Source organism: Vitis vinifera, chromosome 13 (genome assembly GCF_030704535.1).
Source record: "Vitis vinifera cultivar Pinot Noir 40024 chromosome 13, ASM3070453v1".
Lineage (NCBI taxonomy): Eukaryota > Viridiplantae > Streptophyta > Magnoliopsida > Vitales > Vitaceae > Vitis > Vitis vinifera.
Window position 1 is genome coordinate 24,386,332 of NC_081817.1, and position 23,011 is coordinate 24,409,342.

The 23,011-nt window shown below is 35.2% G+C and overlaps 1 protein-coding gene across 3 annotated transcripts in view; it reads right to left on the minus strand.

Annotated features, from left to right (window-relative positions):
• Positions 1 to 22,354, minus strand: part of LOC100248068 (protein LNK2) — a 56,699-nt gene extending 34,345 nt beyond the window's left edge. For 2 of the 3 annotated variants that reach the window (XR_002031514.2, XR_787324.3), the window contains exon 1: positions 22,058 to 22,354. Coding sequence is in view for 1 of the 3 variants with exons in the window: in XM_002269785.5 (XP_002269821.2) it covers positions 22,058 to 22,081 (24 nt within the window). In the remaining 2 variants the exon portion in view is untranslated. The remainder of the gene's footprint in view (positions 1 to 22,057) is intronic. The other variant, XM_002269785.5, reaches the window with a different exon arrangement.
• Positions 22,355 to 23,011: the final 657 nt, after the last annotated feature.

Sequence of the window (23,011 nt, forward strand, 5' to 3'; positions counted from 1 at the left end):
ATTTTATTTCTAATTGCTAGTTGTAATATGGTTTGAATAATTCTTCCCTTCAAATCACAACCACAAAAATGAATAATCAAAACTTCCTTCAATGGTCTTGGTCTGCTTTAATGGTGATAAGAGGACAAGGCCACCTTGGCTATGTAGATGGTTCAATGAAAAAACCCGATCCAAGAGATCCCTCTTTTGGGACATGGGATGCACAAAACTCTATGGTTATGGTTTGGATTGTTAACTCAATGGAAGAAGATATTAAGGAATCTTACCTGTATTATTCCACCACTCAAGATCCGTTTGGTTTTCAAATTTCGGCCGAGATCTCCAACCAATCTAGTCCTAGTTCAAAGCAGAATGTTTCTAGAGAAGGTACACAATTCTCGCTTACTAAAGAGCAAATGGAGCAGCTTTACAAGCTACTCAAACCATCACAGGACACCAATACTTCATTACTAGCACAGAGAGGTAATTTTTTCTCAGTCCTTAGTAGTTACAACAATGATCCGAAACCGTGGGTGATAGACTCTAGAGTCACAAATTACATGATAAGCTTCATACAGTCCTTATTCAGGAAATTTCAAAGTTAAAATAGCAGATGAATCTCTTTCATCAGTGGCAAGAACTAGAACAATTAGAATTAGTCCTAAAATTGAACTACCTTTTGTTTTGCATGTTCCAAATATGTCTAGCAACCTTCTCTCTATTAGTAAGTTGACTAGAGATTTAAAGTGTGGTGCTCATTTCTTTGAGTGTTCTTATGTGTTTCAAGACCTGACTTCAAGGAAGACGATTGACAATGCTAAAGAACATGAGGGGCAATACTATTTTGAGAAGGAAGCTGAATTGAATAAACAAGCTCAAATTGTGAGTTGTGAGTCTCTTTCTAGAGAACAAGAAATAATTTTATGGCATCGTAGACTAGGCCACCCAAGTTTTTCATATTTACAAACTTTGTTTACATCACCATTTCATAATGGAGATTTCTTTCAATGTGAATTTTGTCAATTAGCCAAGCATGTTTGTCACACTCGGGTTTGTTAGATATGTCTCTTGAAAAAAAACTCAGAAGCAAAACAAGCATTCAAAAATTTTTATTCCATGATTAACACTTAATACAATGCAAACATTAAAATTCTCATAACAAGCAATAGAAAATAATATTTTAAATCAAATCTATTCTCAAAAGTTTTCTCTATGAGAAATGCATTATTCATCAAAGCTCTTGCATAATAACCCCACAACAAAATGGTATTGGTGAAAGAAAGAATCATCAGCTTCTAGAAATAGCTAGAGCCATTATGTTCACAAATAATGTACCAAAATACCTTTAGAGGGATGTTGTTCTTACTGCCTGTTATCTAATAAATAAAATGCCAACTTGGATCCTCAATTGTGAAACATTGTTAACTTGTTTCCTCAAAACCTATCCTCACATCTAATTTATCTCTCCACTTCCATTAAGAGTCTTTGGTTGTACTTCCTTTGTACACAACCACGATAATGATAGGAGCAAACTTGACCCTAAAGCTTGAAAATGTATTTTCTTAGGATACTTTCCCACACAAAAAGGTTATAAATGTTACCAGAAACATGCAAATATTACACTTCTATGGATGTGACATTCTTTGAAAATCGACCTTTTTTCACCAAAAATTTCCCTTAGGGGGAGAAGTTAGTGAGAACAGAAATATATGGGGTATCATTGCTCCTATAGTTGCTTTACCCGAGCCTAAACAACCACAAACACTACCACCTAAGCCTGAACATCCGCAAACACTACCACCTAAGTTTGAACAACCACAAACACCCTTTGTCGAAACTACTATGACCATGAACAAGGGTTCAATGACGGGAGACTTGCAACTCCAATCTCCCAAGCTACTTGTTTATTCAAGACAAAAGAATACCCAAAAAGTGGAGCACCTAATGAACCTCTTACAAAACCATGATTTTAAACCAATATCAGGCACTCAAACTTCTAACCCACGAGTTACTTCTCGAGGTGATGATCTTAATGTTCCTATAGCTCTCAGGAAAGGAACCCGATCTTGTACTTAACATCCAAGCTCCAAGTTTGTGGTCTACAATCACTCGTCACCATCTATTCAAGCTCTTGTAACTAATCTAGCAAAAATAGAAGTTTCAAAAACTATATAGGAAGCTTTATCAATATCAAAATGGAGAAATGCAATAAGAGAAGAAATGTTATGTCTGGAGAAGAATAGAATTTGGGATGTTGTGGAGATGTTGAGGGAAAAATCTCCCGTTGGCTGCAAATGGGTTTTCACTGTTAAATATAAGTCATGAATCCACTAAGCACTATAAAACGAGGCTAGTGGTGAAAGGTTTTTCTCAAACGTATGGAGTTGACTATCAAGAGACGTTTGCACCAATGGCAAAGCTAAATGTTGTTTAAGTACTCCTATCCTTGGCAACAAATTTCGATGGGAAACTCCAACAACTTGATGTCAAAAATTCAGTCTTGAATGGTGAGTTAGAGGAAGAAGTCTATAAATTGCCACCGGGATTCGACGAGGTTAGAATTCATGGAAAGGTTTGCAAGCTCAAAAAATCTCTTTATGGACTAAAACAGTCCCCACGAGTTTGGCTTGGTAGATTCATGAAGTCTATTTGTCAGCAAGGGGGTAAGACTCATAATCTAGTTCATGATATAATCTTGACTAGTGATGACATTGTTGAGATGGAAAGACTCAAAAATATTCTTGCGGTAGAATTTGAAATTAAAGATCTAGGCTTATTAAGATATTTTCTTAGTGTGCAAGTAGCAAGAAATAGAAACGGTATTTCAATTTCTCAAAGGACGTATGTCTTAGATCTCTTGAAGGAGACAAGCATGTTAGGGTCTAAGCCTACAGATACGCCCCCATAAATCCTAATTTGAAGCTAAGGGAATAGTCTAAAAGTGCACTAGTTGATAAAGGTCGATACCAACATTTAGTAGGAAACCTTATCTATCTTTCCCATACTAGATATTGCCATTGTAGTAAGTTTCATGAACCAGTATATGCATTCTCCTTGTGAAGAACACATGGAAGCCATGTCTTAGATTTTGAGACACCTCAAAAGGACTCCAGGACAAGGTCTATTCTTCAAGAAAAGTGAAGAGAGGAGTGTTGAGGCTTTTATAGATGCAGATTAGGTAGGATCAATGAAAGACAAGATGTGAACAATCGGATATTGCACCTTTGTGTGTGGAATTTAGTGACTTGGAGGAGTAAGAAATAAATAGTGGTGGCTAAAAATAGTGTTGAGGCAAAATTTAGAGCTTTAGCACATGGGATTTGTGAGGTACTTTGGTTGAAGATATTGTTTGATGAATTGAAATTTATGACAAATGAGCATATGAAAGTTTACTGTGACAATAAGGTTGTTATTGCCATCTCTCATAACCCAATTCATCATAATTAAACAAAACATGTAGAGGTGGACCTCCACTTTATCAAGGAAAAGATCGAAGAAGGGAGCATTTGTGTTGTTTATATGCCTTTATCACAACAAACTGGGGATTTTATGACTAAGGGATCATTCAAGCTAGTATTTGAGAAGTTGGTTGACAAGCTAGGTCTATTCAATGTGTTTAGTATAACTTAGGGGGGAGTGTAGAGAATCGCATATCCTCCTTATTCAAAGGATAAGGATAAAATCCAAGATTTGGTTTGTTTTCTAAATATAGGATATTTTGTCACCTGGTTTTATTTCTAATTGCTAGTTGTGATATGGTTTGAATATCCTCGATTCTCTTTATTTAATTTAGATAATTTCTTTCCTAAAATAAAGGGTTGTGGTTACAAAACTTAGCTTATAAATCTGCTTGTATTGAAGGAAAAAAATATAAGATAAGCAACCTCCATTTTATGGTTTATGTTTTTGTAGTGTTTTATCTTTTTTGTTTCATGCCCAATTTCATATTACAATATTGAAACACTATGCATTAAGAACCTAAAAATGCACATTAAACACAACAACAATGTATTACAAAATAAATATGCATAAAAAGTTATCAATTGTAACTTAAATGACCCTTCACTTTGTGAATAATCTTTAAGGTAGATTGATCAACCTGGGATCTAGAATCAAGTAATAGGAAAGAATGAGTCCTAAGGGTTTGCCCAAGGAAGGTTCCTTGGTTATCAAAAAAAAAAAAAAAAAACAACAACAATAGGTTCTCAAAGGATGAGCACCCCTAAAAGGCTTAGCAACACATAGAGGTCGAAACTCTAGGTGTAAATCTTAACATTTACCCTTGTTTACTTAGGTTGATTCAATGTCATGCCTGTTATTTTTATGCCAATGATGGTCAACACTTCCTCGTATGTTCTAAGTTTGATACGATTCTTCTTCACAACATTGCATTCTCCGCTATTAGGATTTAAAGCTCACTCACTTGGGTGTGATCGAATTCTCATTCTAAGGTCTCATCCTTTAAGTATTCTCCAAACCACCTAGCACTCACAACTACACCGCTCGATGGGGCTCACTCACTTTCTTCTTAGCTCACTCCTTGTAAATGTTTGTTTCATAGTTTGCAAAGGCCACGACAATCACTACATGATCATATCAAGTTAGGAACCCTATCTTAATCTTTCTCCATATATGAAAGCAATGGGCCCATTTGTAAAAGGTATGTCTCATCCTTCAAACACATAAGAAAATTCAATTAGTTTTTTAGCATCTTCTCATGTTATGGTGTTATGATCTCAACGGATGAGTGTCCTTAGAAGGCTTAGGGACACATAGAGGTCAAAACTCTATATGTAAATCCTAACATTTATCCTTGTACGCTTAGGTTGATTTAATGTTGAACTTGCACTTGAAATCTCAATCTTCATTACAATAGGATCATGAGTTGAATGTGGAAGGTTATTCATATTATCAAATGCAACCTTAGACAAGAATTGTCTACACTAAAAAAAATAAAAAAAAATAAAAAAAAATTGTCCCTTAACAACTCCTAATTACCATACAAGAGCTACCATGCTTTTACATATTACCTTCCTTTAATTAGGTAACAAAACTCTTAAGACCCTAAAGAAACAACATTTTTACACTAGCAACCTCTATGATTTTGTACATCCAGTTGTAAAACTTCCATGAGCTTCTCTCCTTATTAGACACCTAAGATATTACAACAAAAAAATCTCCCTCTATAATTAGCTTAGATCAACATAAAGCTTTAGTCTACAGTAAACCCTCCACTAATGCCATTTATGCCTCAATGGCCAACCCTACTCCTACATGCTTAAAGTAAGCTCTCAACATTGTACTTGAAGAATCTCTAATCACTCCTCCAATACCTGTCTGTCCAAAATTACCTAAAGAACATTCATTAAAGTTTAACTTAATTGAACCTACTGAAGGGAGTCATAACTTTCTTCTTTGAATTATTCAAGTAGCATGTCCTCTTCCAATCTAGCATTAAAATATTCAGAGGAATATCCACAACAGGCTCGGTAACAAAGGACCAAGAGGGAGAGAAAAATATGATCCCAAATGGCATCCATAAATCTCTATCTATCCTCAAATATCCTTGCATTATTTGTCAACCATATGAACTATATCAAACATAAGACCACCTCCTATCAAAGAGTCTTTCCTTTGAGTAGACCGCCAATGCCCTTAAAGGAGATTCCCAACATCTTTGTTATGCCTCTAGGAGGAATACACTCAAGATTGACTATGTAGAACAATTTATGCCAAAGTTCTAGTGCAATGGGACAATGTAGAAAAAGATAATCAGACAATTCACTACTCTTTGAGCACATAACACATTGGTTCAGGTTGATAGCTTTTAGGGTCTCCTCAATTAAAGCAAGTTGTTGGTATTAACCTTCTTATTAGCCACAAGTCAAGCAAAGCTCTAACCTTTAGTGGAACTTTTGAATTATAGATTAACTTAGTAAGAGCAAGAGGAGTCAAGATAAGATAAACTAGATAGATTGAGAGATTTTTATAGAAAAAGCTCATAAAGAAAAGTTATGAGGGAGTCAAAGACCAAACCCTTTCATCTAAAAAGAAAGGTGATAGGTACACATGTAGCAAAAAGAGAAGAAGCTATTTAGGTCCTCAATCTTTGAATCAGAAAAGTTTTGATGAAAATTAAAATTCCAAGATGGACGGGTAGATGATCGATCTACAGATGATGATACATGCACATTTCCACACCTTACAACTCAGAAAAGATTTGGAAATTGAAGCTTGAAAGGTCATTCGCCCAACTGATATCCTCCCAAAAACAAATTTTAGTACCATCTCCCAACAAGTACTAAGTAAATATAGAAAAATCATTAAAAACTTGAAAAATAGTTTTCCAAGGGTAGGGATGCAACCACCTAACAATAGTGTTAGCATCCCAACCATTGGAGTAGGGGTGGCAATTCATGTTGATGGGTCATGTTTGTGTCATGTCAAAGCCTAGGTATTCTATTACATTGCTCAGCCCAAACCCAACACAAATAATAATAATGTCAAAACATAAACCCAAATATTACCTAATTATTAAATAGGCAACACGTTGTGTAGCCCATTCAACCCATTTAATAATCAGGTCCTCCTATTTAATAATCAAGTTGATTTAGGTCTTATATATGTCTATATGACTAATGTTTCAACCAAACATATTTATGACTTAATCGATCTATTTATTTAAAAACAAATTTAAAATGAGTCAAATATAGGTTAAATAGTTTAAAAATATAATTAAGTTAATAGCAAGATTATTAGATGGGTCAATTCGGTCAAATTCCTATTATGCAGGTTGACCCAAAAATCACTTACTTATTAAAAGGGTTATGTAGGTTGACATGAATTTGACCCAAATCCATTTATACTCAACTCAAACCCGTAAAAAGCATGTTGGGTACATATCGTATTAGCGAATCGTCTCAAACTTCATCACCCCAACATTAGAGTGCAACTCATAAATAGTTAAAATGACCTTACACCAAAAAGTATTACTCTCTTTAGGAAACCTCCACAATCACTTACCTAAAAGGGCTTTATTCCTCAAGGAGATTCTCCATAACAAAAATCCTCCATCATTTTTTGGTTTGCACACATCATCCCAACCAACTAGGTGATCTCTTTTCTTTTCCCCAAGACCCAACCAAAGAAAATCTCTTTACAATTTATCAATCTTATATGTAATTGGGACCTTAAAAATCGAAAGGAAAAAAGTGGGAATAAATGATAAACATGATTGCACAAGGGTTTTTCCACCTCCTAAAGATATAAAAGCTTTCTTCCATCCATCTAACTGACACAAAATCCTATCTAACTCTAGATCCCAAAAAGAAGCCACTCCAGGATTACCCCCTCAAAGGAAGACCCAAGTAGGTAAGAGGCCAATCAAAAATCGAAAATAATGAACCATTTCAAACTCCAAGTTCACCCTAAACAAACCAAATAAAACACTAAGAAAATAAGAGCATACTTATCATTGATAAGTGGCTCTTCACTTAATGATCCAATAGGTTGAAAAAATACAAAAGAACTAAGAGTACACGTTTAATACCTAAATGTGCAAAGGAAGATGTAGAAGTGGTTTATTCTAGTTGTGCACGATAGCTATGGAGTCGCTCATACTCTTTTATAGATAACACAATCTCTAAGGTAGATTGACTAACCTTTTAGATCTATGATCAAATGATAGGGAAGAAAAAACACCATTAGCAATTGGTTCTCAAAGGAAAAGTACCTTTGGAAGGTTGAGTTGCATGTAGAGGTTGAAACTCTAGATATAAATTCGAACATTTATCCTTGTATGCTTAGGTCGAGCCAATGTTCATAACACAAGTTTATTTTGATTATCACGAGTAAGCACATATTCCTTGACACCTCAATATCCAATATCCCCATTTTGATTACCTTTAATGGACACAAATTATAGATCTAAGTGATCCATAGGTGTGCTACAATGAAATGCTAACATTCACCATTCTGTAGTCAATACCTGAATCTTTTTTACAATGGTGAGGTAAAGAGACTTCTCTATTTCCACAATTTTTGTACCTTCATTCCCCTCATCTTAAAATTTTAACTTTCGCCGAACTCTCAGGAATCATGAATTTGAGGAATTAGCTTGTTTAATGTCTTCTAAAGCACGTGTATCTATCACTTCCCTACCCTAATGTGAGGGTTTGGTCTTTTGATCTCATCAAGATTGTTCTAAGTTAGTTTTTCTTCAAAGCCCTTTCACATTCATACTCTTTTATTCCTTTCAATCTAGCTATATTCATTTGGAAATCTATAACCCCCTCTAAAGTAAAGGCTTTTACATTAGCTTGTGGATAGTAAGAGGATTAATACTAATGACATGCTCCATAAATAAAGGCCTCTTAGGACTCTAAATGTAGAGTGGTTTATTATGTGCAAGGAAAGCACAGACTATTCAATCTTGTAGGAATAGATTAGATACCGCTATATTCGATAGTGGAGATGATGACCATTTTCCTTCAAAGGTTTTGGGAATCATGCAAAAGAAAAGATTGTATAGGGCATTGCAAGCCTTAGTATGATTTGGCAAATTTAAGGGGAAAGGAATGTGAGGATTTTATAAGATACTAGAAGGACAACGGATGTAGTTTGGGACTTATTTTACTCTTCTTCCTTTGTTTTTGCCTATACTAGTAGGGTCTTCAGAGACACCACTTGAGCCTTATATTCTTAGATTTGTGGTTTATATGCAAGTTAAGGAGGTTGGTAAAAAAAACCTCACAAGTTTGGTTGGCATCAATTGAAGGAGTAGTTAAATTTAACTTTGATGGATGTTCTTTAGGCACCTTAGGACAATGTGGGATTGGTGATCTACTTAGGGATCATCAAGGTTCAGTAATCAAAGCATACTCTAAACCTGAAGGTGATAGTTTTGCTATTAACATCAAGGTTATAGAACTTCTAGAGCCTTATATAAGCAAAGCTTTGGGTTTGTCTAGTTTTGTGGTGGAGGAGGATTTTGCTACTGTTATATCATAGGTGGCTAAAAGAGAAGGAGGTTTATGGAGACTTGATGGGTGGTTGTGCCAAATATTCAACATCTTTACAAGGTTAGGATGCTCCATTTGATGGGTTCCTTGCTTAGCTAATTAGGTGGTAGATGGGCTAGTTGAAAAAGGAGCAAAGCAATTGGTATCTTTTGTTAGAGATCATGCTCCTCCTTAAGTCTATCTAATGTTTGTTTTGAATGTTGTTTCATTTTTTATAATTTTTCTTGTTTGTTCAAGAGAATGGATCCATGTAAAGGTATCCATTCCCTTGTCTTGATCTAAGTTCGTACATTATGGAAGGATGTCTCCTCTTTCTTGATCTTTTTAATTAATGAAAAGATCTATTAGGCCTTTTTAGTGAAAAAAAAAAACCTTAGGACGACTCTCTTCCTCTTTAAGGTAACAATAAGCATGTTGAAGTGCTATGAAAGGACCATATCCTAGTATTTAAGTCCTGACTTGCTCACACTTTAAATTTGAACTATGTAAAAAATCACAAACGTACTCATGTTCAAGCATCTTCCTACAATTTGTTGCCTTTTTAGGATAAACTAGAAAATCTTGTAAACTTGAAGATGATAAAATGTCTACATCATCTCAAGGTAAAGAAAACAAAACTTTTGCTGATGGAAGAAAAATTTTAAGCAATACCAAATAAAAAGACTTAAATATTACTTGTATCAAACACATTTATACCCATTCTTTATGAGTTTCAATATTTTCAAGTGTTGCACAATGGCCGCCTTATTATCAATGTTATTACAAGTCTTTATCAATGAACAATGTCAAGTAATTGTTCATCCATTCAATTGCACTCAAGTTTATCACAATATTAATAAATAAATAAATAATTATTCTATCTATAATAGTAGTTGCAACTAGTAGTATCAATGTTAATGTCATTACTAAGTAAATATATAACTAATAAGTATGTTTTTGTTTAATCCATTTTTTGTGCAATATTTCAATAATTCATTTTGCATCTGCCTTAAATTACAAATCATTTCCATCAACTAATCAAGCATTTTAGGTAAAAAAAAAAAATCAACCACAAACCCATTCAATCGATTAACACTCTCTCATGAAATTGGAGATCAATCCAGTCCTTCTAACCTTTAAAAATCATCAGTGAGATTGGAATTTAACTTTTTAAAAAAACTCAAGATCTCCTCAAAGATACTTTCAATATCATCTAAAGTTGTCCCTTCCACATTCACCAAGAACTAGATGAACTTCCTATTCCTCCTTCCACTAGCCAACCAATGGAAAAACTTGAAATTGTAATCCCCTTCTTTGAGTCTTCAAGGGATGTTGATTTATATTCAACCTCTCCTACATCTATCTAAGCAAAATGAAATACTCATGTAGAGATCTTCCATAATGTTTGTTTTTAAAATTCTTTGTATACAAATTTTAAGTAGTAGGAATATCCTTATCTTGTGAACATGTATCTCTAACAGCTTTCCGCAATAAGTTCTAGTGATATTCTTATCTTGTGAAACAAACAAAATTCAACTTTTCTTCCCTTTATAAGTGTTTGATTTACAACTATATATATAAAGGAAATATGGAATATTAGAAGTACCATGAATCCTAGATAATTAGAAAATATTAAGAATCTCATGTATTAGGAGAGATATCAAGAATCCTCCAAATACAAAAATACCTAAGTTACCAAACCATTTTTAACATTAACCAATCATAATCTTTTAAAACTAATTATGACTTTGGTTTTAATTTTTAAATAATTGTAGAATTTCTAACATAAATTTATGCTAAAAACAACAAAGTAAAAGTTCATGTTAAAAACAACTCAATTAAGTTTAATACAATTTAAATATTTAGGAATAAGAAAATTAGAAAACAATAACCTATAATTATTTAAATAAATATAATCAACCCAAACATGGGCCAATTACCCATTTTGTATTAAAACATTATCCAAATTTATTTTTATTTTTTTATAAAAAACAAAGACGTATTAATTATAAATAAAAAGAACACGAGAAGGATGAGGGGTCCTCTTTCTAACATAAATTTATGCTAAAAACATCAAAGTAGAAGTTCATGCTAAAATCAACTCAATTAAGTTTAATACAATTTAAATATTAAGAAATAAGAAAATTAGAAAACAATAACCTACAATTATTTATTAAATAGATGTAATGGACCCAAACATGAGTCAATTACTAATTTTGTATTAAAACATTATCCAAACTTATTTTATTTTTTTATAAACAAATGAAGATGTATTAATTATAGATAAAAAGAACACAAGAAGGATGAGGGGTCCTCCCCATAAAATACAAGAAGTTGATCAAAGTATGAATAAACTCCACCATACAAGGAGATCTATACAAAAAGTTTAGTCTACTTAAGGATATACATCAATTCTGAACAAAGCTCCACTCATTGTTGTCCAACCCTTTTAAATTACAAACGGAAAGCCAATTGAGCTTAATAACAATTATGCATATTTATTATCCATTTTGTATCAAACATTAAACACATATACTACCCATTTTATATTAATATATCATAAGTACTCATTATCACTAACTCATATCCATTATTCTTTTTCTATTAAATATCTCCTATGTCCAATACCTAATACTTAGACCCAGATCCGTACCGACTCGCCACTACCTATCCAACTATTAAAACATTCATTCCCTTTTTTTTTTTTTTTTTCATTTCACTTGTTTGAGAAGAGAAGATTTGAGAAGAGATGTGCTACAGGGAGACTTTTTTACTCCTGCTTCAAGCTTTTGGTAGCAACATCAAACACCAAATCTCATGTTTTAATCATGGAAGTGTTGTAGGTGGAACTCGAGTAGCAAGTATGGTTTTTAAAAAGTCAGGAAAAATGAGTTTCCCCTCAAATATTTTCTTTCTTTACTATCCATCATAATCCAATCACACTTCCCCCCTTTTTTTTTTTAATTACTACAGCAAATCTCTAAGAACTACAGAAATCCTTATATTTTCTCAGTTTTGTTTTGGTGTTGCAACTCTCAGTGTGACTCAACCTTGATTGGTTGTCTTGATCAATTTGTAGAAAAATTCAAATCAATTTTTAAACTTGCATCAAGTACAATTATTTCAAATATGACTAGGCCAAGTCCTCTTAGAATCAATTGATACTTTGAACCATGACAAGATATAAAAATATAAATTAATAAATACACCCCTCACTAGTAGGCGCCACCTTCCATATATTTATACATTAAGGATTAATCTCATTAACTCCACCCAATTTTAAAGGACCTGGTGAATTGAACACATGGCATAATCTTTCTCATTAAGTATCAAAATGATCTACTGGTAAAAAGCGTTCACACTCATGTACACTTTGTACATGCAAGGCAAAATAATCACAGCTATCACTAACCAAGAAAGAGTAAAACACAAGATTAGCAAAGCATCATGAGCTTCAATCCACATGCAATTTCAAAAGGAGAACCACCAGGAGTATGGTTATTAAAACAATGCCAAGATGTTGGCCCAAGTTGCTGGTGAGTCACTCAGAAGGCACATGGAAGAGAGTGTCATGACTACGGTTAACAACTTCCAATAAACATCAGTTTGGAGATGAGCATATGAATATTCATTCACATACCCAACATAGCCCACAGCATGTTCCAAAATAACTCGTAATTTAGAACAACAGATAGACAACACAAGCTCCATGCTTTGTATGATATAAAGTGCTCGGGAGTTGAATACAAAGATTCTTGAGGAGAATATATATAAAATTTCTGTGGACAAGGTAAAATTTTTTGAGCCCTTCACAGCTGCATAGAACTTAGCACTATATATGGAGCGTCTCTTTGTTGTATCATTGAGTTTTCAGCTTAATAATAGCTCCAATGTTCGTTTGTGATGCATTGATTGCCACCCAACACTTTCTAGAAGTCCAGCAAGTGTAGAACAGGAGATTTGATCATCTTAGATATGATACACAAGAAATCATTATCATAGTAGTCCTGAGATTTCTAATAAGCCGCTGATGGAATGTGGCCTATCTCCTTTTTGGTGTCATTGAGTTCCCATTAAAGTGAGCCACTGAATTTTGTTTTAGGTTAGGAACAGCTAGAATGCTCATGTGTAATGCAGTGCATGCCACCAAAAACTTTCCTGAAGTCCAATAAGCATAGAACAGAAGCTTTAGTCATCTCAGATTTGATGCACTTGCTATTGGTTCCATAGTGATGCTGAGATTTCAAAAAAACTGCTGATAGAATGTAGTCTGTCCAAGGAAACTTCATACTTTTTGGATGCTCAAAGGAATAAAGGGCATAGAGACCATCACCCTAGATCTGATATAATTGCTAGATTTCATAGAGGTGCTGAGATTTCAAATAAACAACTGATAGAATGTGGTCTGCCCATTGAAACTGCATAATTTTTGGATACTAGAAGGGATAGAGAGAGTAGAGACCATCTATTGAGATGGAAAGTTGTTGGGTGCTGTGGGGGCCTTATTAGCAAATGGCTGTGGAGAATCCCCAAGGCATATTACTATCTTTAGCGGTCTCTTATGCTATTCTAGTGAATGGTAATGCTAAAGGGTGGGTCAAGGCATCTAGAGGTTTAAGGCAAGGTGACCCTTTATCCCCTTTCCTGTTCACTATTGTTGCAGATGTGTTGAGTAGAATGTTGTTGAAAGCTGAGGAAAGAAGTTTGCTGGAGGGCTTCAGGGTAGGTAGAAATAGGTGTAGGGTGTCCCATCTGCAATTCGCAGACGATACCATCCTCTTTGCTAGCTCTAGTGAGGAAGAATTGCAAACTCTTAAGAGTTTATTGTTAGTGTTTGGTCAAGTTTCTGGGCTTAAGGTCAATCTTGACAAGAGTAATCTTTTTGGCATCAACCTTGATCAGAATCATCTCTTTAGGTTAGCCTTGTTGCTTGACTGCAAGGCTTTAGATTGGACTATACTTTATCTGGGTCTTCCTTTGGGAGGGAATCCAACTGCTTGTGGATTCTGGGATCCAGTGATTGGGAGAATCTCTAGGAGATTAGACGGGTGGCAAAAGGCTTACTTATCTTTAGGCGGTAGGATAACTCTCCTACACTCATGCCTATCCCATATCCCTAGCTACTTTCTTTCTCTGTTTAAGATTCCTGCTTTAATGGCTGCAAAAGTTGAGAGGATGCAAAGGGACTTTCTTTGGTCAGGGCTTGGGGAAGGTAAAAGACATCATCTTGTTAGTTGGGATGCAGTGTGTAAGCCAAGGGTAAAAAGGGGTTTGGGGATTGGGAATATTCCTTTAAGGAATCGCGCTCTTTTAGGGAAATGGTTGTGGAGGTATCCTAGGGAGAGTACAGCTCTGTGGCATCAAGTCATTCTTAGCATCTACGAGACACACTCAAATGGTTGGGATGCCAACACTTTAGTCAGGTGGTCACATCGTTGTCCTTGGAAGGCCATTGCACAAGTCTTTCAGGATTTTTCCAAGTATACTCGGTTTGTCGTAGGAGATGGGGAAAGAATTCGCTTTTGGGAAGATTTGTGGTGGGGGGACCAAATCTTCAAAGACCAATATCCAAGACTATTTAGAGTAGTAACGGATAAAAATATTCTTATATCTTTTATTCTCGGTTCGGCTCGCCCTTTCTCATGGAACTTTAATTTCCGTCATAATCTAACCGATTATGAGATAGAAGATCTAGAACGCCTCATGCGCTCTCTCGATTGTATGAATTTATCCACCTCTGCTTCAGATGCGAGATCTTGGTCCTTATTGTTTTCAGGACTGTTTACAGTCAAGTCTTTCTTTACAGCCTTGTCCCAAATGCCTGATTCATCTCCTTTTTTCCTCACTAAGTTTGTATGGAAATCTCAAGTCCCCTTCAAAGTTAAGGCCTTTATCTGGCTTGTAGCACACAAGAAGGTAAATACCAATGACTTGCTACAATTGAGGAGACCCCACAAAGCTCTTAGCCCTGACATTTGTAAGTTGTGTATGGAGCAAGGAGAATCAGCAGATCATCTCTTCCTTCATTGTTCTGTGACGTTGGGGTTGTGGCACAGACTATTTCAGCTAGCCAAGATGGATTAGGTTCCTCCGAAAAGCATTTCAGACATGATGTTCATCAATTATAAAGGTTTTGGCAAGTCCAAGAAAGGGTTGGTTTTGTGGCAAAACGTGTGCATAGCTTTAATTTGGGTTGTGTGGCGGGAAAGAAATGCTAGAATATTTGAGGACAAAGCTAGGAATTCAGAGAATCTTTGGGACTCCATTCATTTCCTCGCTTCGTTTTGGGCTTTTTGCTCAGCGGGTTTTAAGGGCATTCCCCTTAATGTTTTACAACTAGATTGGCTAGCAGTGTGTAGTTCCAATGGGACGGTATAGTGTCATGTTATTTTTTAGTGTTGTTTAGTTTTACTTTTGGCAGGAGGATTTCTCATCCTCCTTATGTACTATTTTCTTCTATCAATATATTCATGTGTGGTTTCCTATCAAAAAAATATTACTATCTTTAGCATTCAAATGGGTAAGGCTGCCAACCTAGTGGTCAAAGTATCACATAACTAACCATGGAAAGTCATTCTCTTAAGGCTTCCTGGACTTTTCTTGGCATGCCAATCATATTGTTGGAGATGGATACAGAGTCAGACTAAGAGAACACCTTTGATGGGGAGGTCAACCTTTGTGCTCCTCATTCCCCCAGCTCTGCCCCACATCTCTTTTTTCCTCTCTCACAGACAATTCACCATATGGAATTTGACCTTATAGGAATCTTAATGATCATGAACAAGGGGATTTAACTTCCTCATACTTGTGCTCTAAGAGATGTTGGTCTTTTGAAGAGATTAGGCACTTTTTCCTCTGAATCCCTTTTTAAATTTTCTCTGAATGTCAAAGCATCAAACTAGTTTTTTCTCAGTCAAATTGATATGAAATACTAATGAACTTTAAATCAGGAGATTTTTTAAACACCTTGCTTAGATAAACATGTTTTATGCAGAGAGTCTGATGAGAAAACTAACCATTTGTTCCTCCAGTGTCCTTTCACTTATAGGCCTTTGCAGCATCTTCTCCCTTGCAGCCTGCAGGCATTAGGTGGATGGTCCCAACAGAGACCCAGGGTCCTTTTTTTTCGTAGGCAAATAAGAAGACTATTAACAGAAAGACACCTAGAGTTCTTAACTACCTCCTTTCCAGGTTTGGCAGTAAACTGAGGAGTAAAGTTCTATGACATTGAGCTTGGTCAGACACTTTATAGGAAATCCTTTTAGAGAGGAATACACTAATATTTGAGGATCAACGGAACTTTATTCCCAAGATATAGACTAAGATACTCCCATTCTATGGACCAACAGAATTTTATCTGTGTGGTTTTATGGTAGAAGAGGTCACAGACTTGCTAAATTTCTTGATTTAGAGGCATTGGAAGGCAGGATACTCCTATTCCATGGAGAGAAAGAGTACTAGTTGTTAGTGTTCTCCTCCTTTTGGCAGTAACAGACTTAGTTTTGATGGATGTCCCTCTTAGCAACTTAAGTGGATTCAGCACTGCAGTTTCTTTTACAAACATAGGAAAGCCTTGGTCCAGGCTCTTATGAAGCCAGTTGGAGGGGGTTTAGGTCACTAAGGTTGAACAAATAGCACTTCTGGAAGACTTGAAAAGGCTGATAATCTTATTGGTAGAGATGAATTCTTTACAAATAACAAGTCATGAACTCTTGCACTTCTTGCTTCCGTATCAATAGATTCCTTGTTTCATGTTATATGTATGTACGTATATATGCCTACATACGTATATACATACACACATGTACACACACATGTGTGTGTTTATACGTATGTATGTATGTATGTATATACATGAAAGAATAGGCAAATCAATCAGAAGTTTAGATTTGTTTCAGCTGCTTTTACACCTTCAGAAGACATAACAAAGCCCAATATATAACACCAGAACTCCTGAAGGTGAAGGTGTACTTTTTCGTGTCAACATAGCACTTCTCAACCCTATGGTATACCAATGCCAAGATAGCTTTTAACTTTTTTCTCAAATGATGAGTTCCAAATAAGAATATCATAAAAATATAAAATGAAAACTCTTCCAATAAAAGAACTTAGCCCTGTGCCATGACCTACATAAATGTGCATGGAGCATTATAAGAGCTTTTATGTAGGTCATGGGGATAAGAGCTTAAAACCTATTTTATTTATTTAGTTATTTAGTTATTTTTATCAGAACTAAACAATTCATTTTTATTAAAAATTTACTTAAAATAATTCTTTTGAATTCAATAGGTTTAATGGCTAAAATTTCATATGGACTAAAGAGCCAATTATTGATTGTATGGACTTGGTTGGACTCCTAAAAGGGCCCTAATATGTTGGCCAAATAGCTGATTTGCAATGCTGATAAGTAGCATAACATTTGAATCATTAAACAACTTAATAATTAGAGAATTTTTTCAAAAAGATAAGGGAGAAATAAGACGCAGCTTCCCTCCACTTAATTTTAATCTGGAAAAATCTTGATTTCTGTTAAGAGTCTTCTTTCAAAGCAAGGAGGAGAGTAAACTTGAAGAATCCAGGACCGCGGTGGAACAAGGAACACAGAAAGGTAGTTTTTATGAAAACAAGGGGGATTATTGTTTTTGTGGGGAGCTCTTATTGTTTAGTCATATGCATATCCATAGATGAAGGGAATTTCTCCTTTCTTACATCTTCTGTTTATTCAATATAACTACAATGATGGTTTCTGATAAAGAAAAAGAGGCAGGTTTTTCCTCTTCTTTGGTTTAGGAAGGTTTTCTGCCCACTCATCAACAATTATTTTGTTGTTCCTTCTTATCTTTCCTAAATCACTTTAAGTTGAAAAAATCTAAATGATTTGTTGTGCCTAGATCTAAGTCTTTGAAAACAGTTCACAATCCTATTATTGATTATTGATTTCTTGGATCCATATTTTATTAATTTAATCAAAATCATGTTGCATTGGTGTTCCTTACCGGATAATAAATGTTAAATCTCCTACCTCCATGATATTGTGAGTTTGGTGCAATGCCATGGTTATGAATTTTGTGCATACCACATTTGAGTTAAAGAATATTTGGATTCATATCCATGGATTATCTCTTTAGAGACCCTAGCTTGCAAGGATCTAGTAATGGAAGGTGGAGATTCTCAGGTAAGAATCCCAAATGAGCAAGGTAGGCTAGACACCCTTGGGTTAAAGGCCCCAAAACCCTCAAGGAAGACTACATGATGTGGATTTAGCTTTTGAGGGCATAACCAAGCTGGTGGAATAATTAAGCCATGTAAAAGTACACACATTCTTTGCTCTAGGTTTTGTTGGTTCTTGTATCTTGGATTTTATTGAATGGTGCTTTAAGCATTTTGCTATTATTGAACACCATGACTAAAATGTTTCATTATTTTAAAAAAGAAAAAAAAAATTATCATGCATTCATCATGTTATTGGACATTGACATTGTAATACATGCATCAAAATTGATGTGTGAATGGAAATATTTTCCCTTTAGGTCTTCACAGCTTACCCCCTTTTATTCTCCAAATTCATTTCGTGAAAATACAAAGTCAAGGATGTAGCAAAGTCTGGAAGTCTATAGATTGTTCTAGATATTTGTATTTATTTTGATACGTTGAAATAGGATAAACATGAATTTTATCATGAAATTTTATCTGATTTGGACATATTCAACCCAAATAAGTTGGGATTTCTCTATTTTTCAGATACTGAATGGCATAATTTTATATCAGGAGTATGTTTTGGTATGTACTGTATTTTTAATTTACCTATTGTTTCAGTTAACCTGAAAGCAGAAACTTTTTCAATCATGGTAGACATTTCATAAACTAATATCAAAATTACATCTTGCAATCCAACTTTCTATCGTCTCTCATTAAAATACTGACCTAATTCTCTGACATGTTTTGAAATTGTGGGACATACTTACAACATCTCCCAAATTTTTTAAGTGCTCACTATTACCGAAGTTAGCATTGATCATCACAATGATAATTATGATTGAATGTTAATTTCCATAATGCTATCCTTGTGCTGGAGAAAAATCCAGAACTTTTTTCAGTAAGCTTTCACTGATAATTCACTTCACAGAAAACTATTGCAAAAAATTAAATTTTTGGTGATTTATCCATTAATCCATATTGGTGCAGTTGTTTAAAATCCTATAACACATAATACCTGATAAAATAATCCTGGGGTAGGTAATACAATTTTGACAAAGATTTTTATGAGGTAATTTGTTTGTAATTAAGCTAATTACACAGTTACAAAGCATTCTGAATCCATTTTCTAGAAAGGCAAATTAGGTAAAGAAATAAATTCCCAGAAAATGTTTGATTAACCATCACTCAAGTCTGATAAAAAATTTCTAGAATTACAAACCTTTTCTAAAGTTTATGTCCAAAAATAATAAATAATATATTTATCACGTTTTTCATTTTTCCTAGAAACTTTTGTTGAGAATGGTCCCAATTACCAGGTCATAACCTTGTGTATCGACAGCTCAGATCATATACAATAACAGTCTAGATGTTTAAAACATACAAAGAAATGTTTCTAGACAATTATTCCATATAATCTGAACTGTCAATATTCATTAATTTTGTTTCCTTCAGTAAGTTTTTGAGATTGCCTGTGGATGGTTTTAAGAAGGAAGTTGCCTTCCTATTGAGGAAGTTAGAAGCTAGAAAGGGTCGCACAGGGGGGCCTCAGATTTTAAAAGGAGATCTTTGTCTACATCTCTTTTGATAGGGAGCTTTGGAAGTTGGAGAGCTCGGTTAATTACTTTCAATCAAGCAGACAAGAGAGAAGGAGCCAGAAAAGTGGGTGGAAAGTGGTTTCTGAGGGTTCAAGCTAGGGTTGGGAAAAGTGACTTGAAGGTTGGGTCAGGTCTAGGCTCTGTTTAATTAGTCATTAGCAGTTCTGGTTTAGGTGCATGCCGGACGCATGTGTTTTTTTTTTTTTTTTTTGCACAGTGTTTATTTATTTATTTTCCCTTTGCTTGTCTTTCAGCGCATTTTCTATGCTCTGTGTGTACTTAGGGCGCCTTTTCCAAGCACCTTTTAATACATTTTGCTTTTTACCTATCAAAAAAAAAAAAAATAAATCATTAATTTATAACTTGATAATTGAGACTTCAATGAGAGGATGTAGACCTAGGTTCCCTTAGGCCTCCTCTCCTCTTAAGTTCTATTTTTGTGCCCTTTCTAAGTGTGATCCCTTACCACCTTTCCTCAAGCTAATTTTATTTGGGGAGTTAAACCTTCGCCAAAAGTTAAAGCTTTTGTATGGTTAGTGGCTTGAAAAAGGGTAAATACTAACACTTGTTACAGATCATAAGACCTTAAAGCTTTCTGTCTTGAACATTATTCTTATTTATATTTTTTATTTTTTGACTTTCACTGAAGTGAGTTGGTGGATATTATCTTTACTCCACTACCCCATTGCTTTGGGGTTATGGAATAGACTCTTTCAGTAGGAAGGATTTCTCAGGCTCTCCCAGAGCGGTTGCAGATTTGACATTCATTACTTTTAGAGGTTCGGCAGACAGCCAAAGAGGTAGAGTGATTTTCCAGAAAGCCATGTTTGCTACTACATGTTTGGTTAGAGAAAATGCCTGGACTTCCAATAACAAGAGTAGGCCTCAGAGTTCCTGTGGGAAATGTAAACTATTTTACCTCTTGTTTGGGGGCAGTTTCCTCAGAGTTTAGTGGTGCTCCTTTTAGCTTTGTTTGAGACAAAAGTAAGCAGAGCAGCAAGACTAAGGCCTAGGCTGAGGCTTCAGTAGTTTGGATTTTGGAATCACCATTCCTTAAAGAGTTCAAAACTTAATCCTGACAGCTACTCTTTGGAGCATTCAGACCAGATAAACACTGGGATGTACTTAGAAGGCACAAAGGTAGTATAATAAAGGCTTACTCAAAGCCTGTAAATTCCTAGTTAGCTTTAGAGATACAGATTCCTTGTGGGAATGTTTTTGAGATGAAAACTTTGTCAGATTCGTATCTATTTATTTATTTATTTATTAGTAGGAAAAGACTTTCTCAGGTTTTTGAGGCATGTTGATGGATTAGGCAGAGTCAATTAAGTAGACAGAGGAATATTGACACTTTATGGAGGAAAAACTTGCATGCAGGCATCGTTCTCCATCTCTTGTAGATAATTGCAATAAAGGCCATCATAGCTTAAACTGAGCCTTACTAAAGGTTTTCTTTCAACCCTTTAGGTAATTTATCTCTTCCAAATATGTCCTCCTAACTACTTTTTAACAAGCTTTTCATAATGCTCAATTTTCAATTCCTCTCATCTCAACCTCTTTATCCACCAACATGTGCTTACAGGCCCTAGCTTTCTTGAAAATCAATCATCTTATTCTGCACAACATAAGCTTATTCATCCATAAGCTTTTTCCTGATATCATCATTTATTTCCAAACAACATTAATTTTTCTCCTTTTGGGTTCTCTTTCACTCCAAATTTCTCTCTCTTTTTTTTTTTTTTTTCCTCTCCATCTCCAAATGTAAACATCTAATGCCACTACTCTATGGTTTACAGTCAAGTCCTCCCCTAGTATAACATCAAAAGAGTGTATTTTTATAATTCAATTAAGTGATCTATTCCCATTTTTTCTTCTTTCTTGTTTCTTAACTAAAAAATGTCCAAGCAAGTCAATGCTTCAAGTCTCTAATTAAACACCAACCACACATCCCACCCAATTTTCAACACTCCTTAAAAATCACTCATTTCGTATTTCCAACGCAAACACTAAAATTTAAATTTTTCAGAATTTACTCTAACAACTTGTTCTGTTCAATGCATTTGAATGTCCAAAAATCCTAAACCATGAAAAACTCTAATTATTCTTCAGAAACTATCATTTGGAAAAAACAAAGAAGCAAGCAAAGCAGCGCGTTTTGAATGCAATTCAGAGGAGAGCTCAGCTACTCCTAATCAAACACACAAAATTTTTCCCCAAAGCAATATGAAGCAACTCACGAACTCAACAAATTCTCCAACAAATTATCAAAATTCCAAACCAGCGTACCTCCTCGTCGTTCCAATCAAACATCTCCGAAGGATCCACAGCAGACCTGAACGCCAAAACCCAAATCCGAGATGCACGCCCAAACTGATCTGAACATCGCCGAATCCACAAGAGACTTTCAAATCCGATGCTGTCCGCAGAGAAACTGAAGCAAAACGGAGGACTCAGAGGGCATCAACAGCTCGCAGGGACAGAAGGAGAGGGCGAAGAGTAGAGAGAGAAGGCGAAGAGGCTTGGGGAGGGTTCCAGAGGACAGAGAGAAGTGGGTGTCACGTGGGAGGAGTGATGGTTCGTATTTTTTGAATGGTTGGGAAATGTGGTGACACGTGTACTGGGGCGTATCTCAAGTTGTGGTGAGGAAGCCAGGATCTAAAGCTGCAATGTGATTGGGTGCAGGTCATTTCCCTAGGTTTTAATCCTCTACATCGTCCAAAACCCATCCCTCCCTCCAACTTCTTTATATCTCCGCTCATCTTCAAACCCCATCAACCGAGCTTTTCCACCGTTCAATGAAATCCCATTTAAAACACACTTTAAAACAAAAACGGTTAGATCAGACCAGTTCCACCGTCCGATTGCAATCCATCTTCGTTCTAGATCCGTGTACGTCCGTTAAAAGATATGATCCAAATCATATGGCTAGCCTGATGCAAATGATGTGGTGTTTGACACTATTGTTTAATCAAGCGTGATATGTGATGCTATCAGTTTTAATCACGGTTTTTATTTTATTTCGGTATGAACATAAAGGTATGGCAAGATAATGAGTCCTGTTTGGTCATTTCAAGCAATGAGGAAATTTGGCTTTCTTCGTTTGGTGGGGGATGGGGACCATGTGCCACCTTGATCTTTATCCAATTTGTGGTTAGGGTTTTTCTTTCAAATTATTATGACAAGAGGTTATGTATGTGACAATATTTTTCTTTTTGAGGTTGATATTGAAAGTGACAAAGA